This window comes from Myzus persicae, unplaced genomic scaffold (assembly GCF_001856785.1).
Source record: "Myzus persicae strain clone G006 unplaced genomic scaffold, MPER_G0061.0, whole genome shotgun sequence".
NCBI lineage: Eukaryota > Metazoa > Arthropoda > Insecta > Hemiptera > Aphididae > Myzus > Myzus persicae.
The window spans coordinates 20,936-31,512 of NW_019100713.1; the positions used below are offsets into that span (position 1 = coordinate 20,936).

A 10,577-nucleotide genomic window follows, 5' to 3' on the forward strand; every position below is an offset into this window, starting at 1 on the left:
AACAACCATCCGCTTATAAGAATGTTTAAAGCTACGTTGAGCATGAGCCACGGGCCGGAGTCGGACGCAGTGAATAACTACGTGGCCAATGTGTCGAGGGTCTTGTGGTTTGTACACCAGCGGTTGTTGGACCTAAAGACCCCTCCGACACATTGGGCTGACCTGGTGACAGCTGATGCATCAATTTATATTGAATATTTCAAATTGTAAGTGACCCTTTGAAGTTTGTAGAAATGAGATATTCGTTTAACATTTTATTTTACTTTTATACTAAGGCGAGAAGATATCGGCCAGACTAAGTCCACAAGCATAAATTACCAGAAAAACCTCCGGCAACTGTTCAAATCAATTGTCAATTCCTACGTGTATGAGAACAAGACTTTTCCCAAGGGGTTTGATCTGTCACCAGAGGCCAAATTTTTGGGGGAATTATTCGTAAGAAAGACAATGGAGGCTGACGCGTTGCCCGAGTACCATACAGTTGTGGCGACACTGGACCGGATCTGGAGCACAATAAGTGGTAATTTGTCAAAGGTGGAGGAGAAATTCTGGAACTGCGGAACGTTCAACGTTAGGTTAGGTTTAACTTTGTGATTCCTATAGTGTGGAAGTCAGTGATTAAGTTCGGCGACTTGTGTCAAGACCGTACGAGCCTTTTTTACCCGTCCTTGAGTAGCTCCTTTAGGGCAGGTAGCTGCGTTTTTCGTTAGCCCTGGAGGATCTATGATTAATTTAAATTAAGGGAGGGGGTTTGTTTTTAGAAAGATATGTGCCCTAATAGCACAAGGACCTTCCTAGGTAGGTCGCAGGCTGGTCTATTGAGACTGGCGGACCATAAATATAAAGGGCCTATATGCTTCCGGTAGAGTCTGGGGAGGGTCTATAGACTTCCTAATGTCCGTTTTGAGACTATTCATGAGACCTACCCGACAGGAACCAGATAGGATATATTTTTTATACATCCTAAAATATGCCCATAATGGTCTATTATGCTACCTATTTAGGTCTAGAAGAGTCACAAAGTACATTGATATTATTTATTTAATAATACCTCAACTTCATGCAATAATTAGGTGTTCATTATTTTTTATCTGCCTTTGAAACAATGTATTAGGAGCCGTCTATTAAATTTTCAAGAATTTTTACCCAACAAGTACAATTTTATTGATAATAGAAAAAAAAATTTTAAAAATTGGAAACTGAAAATGTCTGTAAACAGCTCAAAATATTTTGAAAATGCTATGGTTCATAGAAAATGCTTTTATAAACGTTCAGTCAAAATTGAATGTATCTACCATCATTTCTTTCAGAGTTACACCAAAAACCAATATCGATTTTGTCGAAAATCGGGTTTGAGTAAAAATTCCCGTTTTTTCCTTAATTTTTCATTTGCTTTTTAAGACGCTTATGAAAACTATTGTGAAATTTTTACTTTTTACCCCCCAAAGTACCAACTAGATTCACTTTCCTATCAGAAAAGATACTGTTGAAGAAAATTCGCTCAGAATCTAAAATACAATAATAGATAATAATAGTAGGTATTTTTTTTTTTTTATTATTATATGTTAAAACTTTTTGAAAACTGAGTTCATTTGTCAGTGATACTGTAGGTTTTTTAGCACCCGAGTGTTAGTGTGGCGAGGATTTGTTGATAAAAATGGATGGTTATTCATTCGAGAGCTAGCAACACCGGCCGATATACGTACACTCAGAGCGTTTCCGCACCACACCAAACCACAATCACAATAATAGTACTTATAAATTGTTATATTTCAAATTAAATGTTTTATATTAGAATTTTATTTATAATATAACATATAATAATTTTATTTATAATATAATATATAATAATACAAATATATTAATTGTATACAAGCTAATTTAATATATTGTATTAGTCACAATTTTTTTTTGCCATTAATTGCCGCTCCCAACGCTCTTTGCAATGTTTCAGCCATCCAGTTATTGCTTTGTTTATTTGAATTGTATTTGATTGCTGGTGTATTTTTAAAATAACACCTGAAAATGATATTTGAGTGGTAATAACTATTATATAGAAAAATAAAGATTTCAATAGTAATAAATGTTATCTGGAATGAACACTGAAAACAATTTCCTATTTAGAAGTTTATAAAATAGAACTGTAATCATATAATTCATATAACATTTAGTAAAAGAATGTATTTTTTTAAATGCTATTATGTCAGTGTCTATATTATAAAATATTAATACTAAACAACTATATTACCCATAAAGAAGTAAAACAAAAAAATGCATACATTATTGTATGATTGGCAAAAACCAGAGCCCAGAGGTGTATTCAGAAATATTTTAAGGGGAAGGTGGGTAAAATAGATAATATAATACATAATATTTAAATATAATATAACCATTTGAAATTGTCAGTCATTGAATTTTTCTTAAAAAAAAAATAGTAAATAAGACACTGAGCAGACGACCCCCTCAAAAAAAAATTCTAGTCGCGCCACTACTAACATGATAGTTATTATTAAGTTATCGGAGCCATATTCTTTTCAATTTAATTTATATCTTGTGCACATTGCAGGGAAGTACGCCAGGGCCTAACTTAACAATATACCCAATAATAATAGTTTATATTTACTAATGCAGTAATACTAATAAAATGTTTTGATAATCTACTTACTCATTACTAATTTATATAATGTAGTACATTTTAGAGCAATTTTATCATCTTTTTTATTATTTGAACCACGACCGGTAAGTGACATTTGTTTACCAAAATGATCAGTGATTAATGTATCCATTATGCATTTAGTTACCATACACAAATCATTACCTCTCATCTCTTGTAATTTTTTTACCTAAAAATATTTAACAAAAATATTGTAGTATATCAATAATATATCTTAACATATTACACTATTTGTTTTCTCTTTCTGAGCCATACACAGATCCAATTTTATGTTGTTTACACTGATTTAAAGAAATACATTAAGGAAAAAATATTATTGTAATATTAAACAAGTATTTCTTTTATTGCAATAAAATGCTTTTTAAAAGTATTCCAAACAATATTGAAATATACTATCAATATTTGGAATTTTGGAATTTAAATATAAATTGTGCATTACAGAGAAAACCAATTAAGAAAAAAAAACTTACCAACTGTTTGTAAAATACATTGTCATTTTTTAATTTTTTCTCTACTTCATTTAAAGAAGCTAAATTGTCAATTGGAAACCCAGTTAAAATTATATTTTCAATAATGCTGTCATTCATATTTTGTGATTTCCTTAATATTGAATAAATTTCATTTAACATATCATTGTGTTTTTCTTGATTTAACATTATTTTGTTTAATTTAATGTTTATTTTCGGTACAAATGTAGATATATACTTCATCTGCAATTCGTTATTTACTGTAAAAAAATAATATCCACACGTTATGCCTTATGATTAAATTGATTTTAAACTTAAACTAAAATTTGATAATTACCATTATGTTTGTTAGTTTTTGGAGACATAGGAGATATTGGAGGTGAGAACAGTCTTCGAACAGCCGTTTTTTTATTTAGTTCTGATGGAGTTGATGTTTTTCGAGTATCATTATAGTTATAATAAGTTGAACTTTCAAACATTTCTGGAGAAATGCAATTATTATTTGTAATATAATTAGCCATATCTAAATAGTAAATTATAATTGTATTAAACCTATTATTAATTTGTATGTTTGAAAAACAAGATTAATTACATTTAACAAGCAATAGGTAAAAACTACAAAAAATGCATCTTTAAATAATTTTATTTACCGGGTAGATATTTGTATGGTGATTCATCAGAAACATTTATTTTACCAACTGAAGAATTCATGGTCACAACATCACTATTGCCTTTATAGTGTGTAGATGATTTAGACGTGCCTGAATACAATAATTAAAATTATATTTAAGGGCAAAATCTACAAAGTATATACATTTAAATTTGATTTTACCAGGTTGATATTTGTATGGTGATTCATCAAAAACATTTATTTTACCAATTGAAGAATTCAAGGTTACAACATCACTATTTTCTGTATGTCTGGATGATTTAGATGTACCTGAATACAATTTTGATTATATTTAAAGAGCAATAGATAACTACTAAGTATATTTTACATAAATATTTAAATTTGTACTTACCTGGTTGCCAAATGTGTGCCAATTCATCACCATCTTTAGATACATTAATTTTACCAATTGAAGAATTCAAGGTTACAACATCACTATTTTCTGTACGTCTAAACGATTTAGATGTACCTGAATACAATTAATAATATTAAAAAGTTGTTGGTTTAAATGTATATAATATATTTTACCATGATTTTCTTTATGTATATCATTCTTATAAGTGTTTTTGACTTCAGAATAAAATGTTGATTGAGGTAGAGGTAGTGAGGTTATTTTTTTTTGTTTTAACGTTTTGAATTTATTATTACCCTGAGGTTGTGAGTTAACATTTAATGTTTGGTTTGAATTATATGTTTTGAATTTTAAAGATCTCTGAACTAGAATATTATAAGTTAATCAAACATTTATATTTTATTTTGACTTTAATCTTATTGTTTCAATTATTAATAAATTTACCTGGTGCTTCAAATGGATGTTCTGGTAATGGAGGAATTTTTGATAATATTTTTTTTACATTTTTTTCTTTAGTTGGTGATCTAAATTTATGTCTTTTGGCAGCTAGCTTTCTTCTTTTTATTTTAGAAAGTGCAGCATCATGCTCTGATTCAATGTCTTCTGTTTCTGAGAGTTCAACGGCAATTTTTAATTTTTGTTTTGCTCTTATGAAATCATCTAATACATATAGGTAGTCATTTAAAAAGTTACAGCTTTTAAAATCAAAAATATTTATTATTTGTACCTGAAGAGGCCCATATTTTACTAATTTTAAATGTTTTCCAATCTGTACTGTATGGTATACATTGTATTACCATTTTGTCATAACACTTAGGATTAATATGTTGGTTATATGGATAATATGAATATGACTGATCTGCTTTAATCCAATTCCGTGGAACCAATTGTATACTGCGATCATCAAATTCAATAACAACAAACTTTCTGAAAATAACAGTAATATTACAATTAATCAACTTTGAAATTAAATTGATTATTTGAGTCACCAATACTCACTTATTATATTGTTTATTTTTATTTACAAAATTAAATTAAATGTATATAATATATAGGTAATGGGTTGAATAATGATATACGTATAACTAAAGATATGGTCTCTCTTCTTGATCAATATGTAAAAGTGGCATAGCAGCAAACATTAAATGATCATAAGAAATTGGAAAAAGAAAATATTTTCCAATAATAAATTTAACAGGCCAACTCAACTGTTGTGAAAGTTTTGATACTTCATAAATTCCTAAGTTTGAAGATGAAGAAGGTAAAGTATATAAAGGTTTTATATTCAAGAATTCTTTTCCAATTACAATATTATCTTGAAATTTTTCATTGTAACAAAAATTATCAATAATAACAATCTTCCCATTTCTTAATTCACAACAATTATTAGCTTTACTATTAATGTCAAATGTCATGCCTTCGAGTTTTAACACTGAGTATTGTATTGTGCAACCATTTATTATTGGACCACTTGCATGTTTATTTTTCAAACTTATTTTAACTTGAATGTTTTTATTATGCTGAGACTTGATTCCATAAATATCAATTTCTTGTAATCTTTTGGCGATTTGTTGTAAAGGTTTATCATCTTTTTTAATCAGAACTTTAAGTTTTTGCATAAAATTTTCAAATCGAAAAGAACTAAATGTGTCTAAAGGACCAAAATGTCTTACATCGTCTACTAAATGTAAGAGACCGTGAACATTATGAGAAACGTGATGTTTGCCATAAATTAATCTAAAACTTGCAACAAAATGTTTGAGCAAATTTTCTGCATATTCTAAATAATTTTCTTGAAAGCAAAATTTTTTGGAAATTAATAATGTTATGGCAAAGTGTAGAACAAGAAAGTTGTTATATATGTCTGGGGAAAGAATAGATTTGAATATTACAGGGCCACTATACAATAACAGTTGTCTAAATTCTGTTGCTTTCCATTGCCTAAAAAACATCAATCCTCTTGGTTTTCTTTGAAACTCTATTGGTGTGTAAGGTTTAACCAATTTTTCAAGTTTATCAGAAATTAATTTTACTTTTCTGAATTGTAAACGTACACTTAATCTATCACTACACCATAAATTTAAAAGTTTTTTCATGACACCTAAGCATACTAAATGTAAATAGTCCAGAGGTACGTTGGTAACAAGTCCAATATTTGGAATACGTTCTAATGGACATGAATAATTATGATAGTCATTATCTGATTTAAGTACAAATTCTTCATCAGTACGTTTTCGACCAGAGACATGAGAAAAGCAGATTCTTCTTTCAATATTTTTTCCTTCGTCCCAACATTTGGTACAACTTGAATACCCAGTATGGCCTTTAACACCCAATATAAAGGATTTTGCAGGTGCATCTGCACATATTATTTTTATTTTAAATGGGTATTTTTTATTATTATATAATAAACCATTGTCTACAATGTCTATTGCTTCTTCAATGAAATCGCTTAAAAATTGTTCACAACTTTCTGGCTTTTTTGAATAACTATGATAAATACCAATTACAAAAACTTCATTGCAGCCTATTATTGAACCAAGGATAGGCCACAACTGACTCCCCGAAGACTTGCTTATAGGTAAACCATCGATGCCAATCATAAGTTCAATTATGGTTGAATTACAGAATATTTTATTTTTATTAATGAAAGATAAAATTCCTCTTTTAAGGCCATAATGCCAATAAAGGCCATGATTAATTTCTTTTATATTAACATTTCTAGGAGTATTTAATAATGTCCTAGAATCTATAGGAAAATCATTGAAACAACTGTGAGTCTTTAATATGGATAGAAGAGTACGTAATGAAGTATGGCTTATCCCATTATTGACTGCCCATTCTGCTAGTTTATTTTTAAATGATATTAAGTCAAATTCAAAATTACTTATAGGTTGAACTTCTTGAAATTGTGACACATTAATTGAATTCAGAAAATTAATACTATGAGAAGGCTGTATAATAGATGAATCAATAATTTGGTTTGAACCAACTGCATGTATAGAATTTGATGAGTTGTTAATATTTAATGTATTAGTATTACATTCTACTGCCATTTCATGACTCTTATGTTTTTTTTGGTTTCGGGTTATTGATAGATGTGTATCAGGAAACAACACACTTTTTACAGCTTTGATTTGGCTTTGCACTCTTCGTCGTAACTGCCGAGAAGATATTTGGTTATGAGGATGTAATGTTCTATAGAAAATAAAAACCAAGAGAAAAATATGAATAAATTCTGAAAAAAATTAACAGTTTGCCAAACATTATAAATAGAAAATATTGTGAAGATGAAACAATTTACTCAAGTCTGCGATTAATTAGTAAATAAGGGAATGTTCATTGATAACATTTCAACAATTTCTTGTTGTTTGAGATTTGTTTAACATTACATTTTTCAAAACATGACCGAAAAGATAATTTATCAACATATTGATTAGGTATATTTTTTTGTCATGGTTTGCAGCTATTTTGTTAAGTTCCTCAAGTCCTATGGATTAATTTATGAAGTTCGATTTAAACTTTTAATAAAGTGAATACATAACAGAAGCTTTTAAATCCTCATTCTATTATTATAATTTTATCATGATAATGTACATAATAATGATAAAAAAAAAACTCTTGTTGTCCCTTTATATTAATTTAAGCTGGAGTATCTTGCCTAAATATTCCACTGCTAGTTATGTAACAAAAATTATTTCAAACCTACAATATTTAATTAAATGGGAGATAATATTTTATAACTAATGCATAATATAATTAAAAAAAAAAATTGTGCTTTTATTATTATAACACAAATACTTAACCCACAAGACTTTTAAATTTCTTTCACATACCTATTTCAAAATCTAATAGAATACAAGGATCAATAATTGTAATTTGAATTTCAAATTGAGTAAATAAATTACCTATAATAATAATAGACCTATAATAGATACCTAATATATATATTATGCAATAAGTAAATTAACTTAATTTAATTATAAGTAGATAATACGCACGTAAATAATCAATTTCATAATACAAACCTTAATTCTACAACTTCAGCGTTTTCAAGGGCGTTTTCTTCAGAGTCTGACATAGTGAATACTTGTTAAAGTTATATAAACGTAATTATCCTGAAAAGTAAAACAATAATAAATGTATTATAGTTATAACAACAAAAATATTGTAAGAACGTACATAGGTACATAATATAATAGAAAGCTTGCCTTAGGTCATACTTAGCATATAGTTGGTCCATTGTATGTAGGTATCTAAATCCTAACCAACATTTACTGCATACCTAAATCTGGTACTAAGTCAAACCTAACCTAATTCTTAATACATTGCTTAAGTGATTATAGGTAGTTTATAAACATAATATTCTATTAACCTACTGAATATTTCTACCAAAGTAAGAATAATACCAATGTTGCTTTATTTGCCAGAATATACATACTAAGTATACCTAACAGGACATATTTGATAATACTACCTATTTAATTTTACTTTAAATGTAATATTGTTCTAAAATTGTTAATTAAAAATTACATATTATTTTTAAAAAAGGAATAATATTAATCATAATAATCTAACATTTTGAGATTGTAAGACAATGCTATTAAAAATATTTATATTTTTGGTTGTAAGATAAAGTATACATGGATATAACTGCTTATTATGTGCTCCAAAATATGGAATGGAATTTAAAAAAATTAAATCATTAAAATATTTATTTTAATATGACAAATTACCGTTCAAGTTACATAATATTATGCAAGTAATATAAATACAACTACATTGCCTTCCTATATTATATTATATAAAAACAAACTATCTATCTTTATTTGTCTATTTACACCTACTGAGAAATTATAAGTACAATAAATACATGAATAGATTACAGATAAACTGGACCAAGTATTGATGTACCTATACCTAGCACCTGCAGCATTATACATAATCTGTTAACATAACTTATCACTGTTTTCAATGTACATTAATTCAACAAAATATATTACACACAGTTCTCGACTTGGTGGGAGTACCCCAACTAATTTTTCAGAAATATTATCATTAAGTTTATTAATTAATAAAGTTTAACAAGCGACGGGGACGCTATTTTTTTAAAAGTAAACAGAGTCCCCTACTTTAATTTTGCCAAGTCGATCACTGCATAAATACATACGTAGGTAACAGACATTTAAATAATTTAATAGTTATTACTTACTTGATGCTTTTTTAAGAGCACACAAACAATTACTACTCTGTTCAATGGTGAACACAGACCACTATGACAGTGTTACAAAGGAAAAAACCAAAATTAAAAACTTCTTTGACTAATAATCATGTTCTTGAGACCGTTGGCAGCGAGTGTAGAGTAGGTAGTCGAGTGGTGGCGATCAGACGATGTCTCAACACGTGTAATGATGAAAGCACTTAGGTATTCGATGAACGACGAAAAGTAATAACGTTACTCGACACTAGCAGAATTAAAAAATGCTTAATGGCAGTGAGCGGCGATTGCAATATGGCGAGAATAACGTCGGCGATCGCATAACACATTAGAAAAAAAACGTGGTAGGTATACACGGCAATACACAAATAGTTAACGGCGGCTTGCGATAAAATTACACCGGTCGCGGTGCCGTCGATCAACAACGGTTGCCGCGATGACTGTCAGGCGTCAGCCAATCACAGAAGGCGAAGCTATCGTCTAGGTGGTTAGGCAGCATAGTCTTCGTGCGCGAAAATGGTATATTATTATTCTTCGTAAACACAATTATTGAAAAATGACAAGTACACACTATACAGTACACGAATAAGGCAGTAAAAGGCAATATTAGACATTAGTGGACTAAACTGAGTATAGGTCTTGGGACGATTAATATGTTTCCCATCAGGAAGTTCCGGTTAGGTATCATTTGGGTATTAATCAAACGGTTCCCGGGGAGGTTGTAATATATCCCATCAGGCGGTTCCAGCTAGGTACCAATTGGGTACTACATAGGCGGTACCCGGGAAGGTCTGTGCTATTAGGGTGGGGTTCAGCGATTTCACCGGTGAACTTAGGGTTTTCGTCGCACCAGTCACTTTCACCTCTTGATTCGAGACCGGCCGGACGCGCGGTTTCCGAAATAATACGAGTGGATTACTTGCGGCGACTCGTCAACTCAATGGTACGTGGCGATATTGTGTGTATCCGGTGCCAATTTACATTTTTGTCATCGCAATTGAAGGGCTTGCTGCAACAACCAGATAAATCCACTTTTTGAAATTTTCCAGGGCAAAGAAAATTCTTTTTTTAGGCTAAATACTTGTTAAAAATAATTTTTTTTTAGTTTGTTTATTATTCTTTGTATAATTATTCACAATATTTTAAACTTTGAACAAAAAAAAAAAAAAAAAATAGGGGTATTATTTGTTTGTCAA

General features: G+C 29.3%; 1 protein-coding gene across 2 annotated transcripts; it reads right to left on the reverse strand.

Annotated features, from left to right (window-relative positions):
* Positions 1-1,887: 1,887 nt before the first annotated feature.
* On the reverse strand, positions 1,888-9,898 carry LOC111042588. Of its 2 annotated transcripts, XM_022327239.1 has the most exons (12): positions 9,376-9,898; positions 8,192-8,281; positions 4,891-5,090; positions 4,608-4,823; positions 4,340-4,528; positions 4,164-4,280; positions 3,974-4,081; positions 3,792-3,902; positions 3,479-3,664; positions 3,145-3,401; positions 2,666-2,843; positions 1,888-2,019 (listed from the first exon to the last, which is right to left on the reverse strand). In XM_022327239.1, exons 2-12 carry the CDS (start codon positions 8,242-8,244, stop codon positions 1,895-1,897), a joined length of 1,740 nt encoding a protein of 579 aa, XP_022182931.1. In that variant the 5' UTR covers positions 8,245-8,281; positions 9,376-9,898; the 3' UTR covers positions 1,888-1,894. The 2 variants fall into 2 exon arrangements, with proteins under 2 accessions (XP_022182931.1, XP_022182930.1); XM_022327238.1 differs by lacking the exons at positions 1,888-2,019; positions 2,666-2,843; positions 3,145-3,401; ... (5 more) ...; positions 4,608-4,823; positions 4,891-5,090 and adding an exon at positions 5,232-7,361.
* Positions 9,899-10,577: the final 679 nt, after the last annotated feature.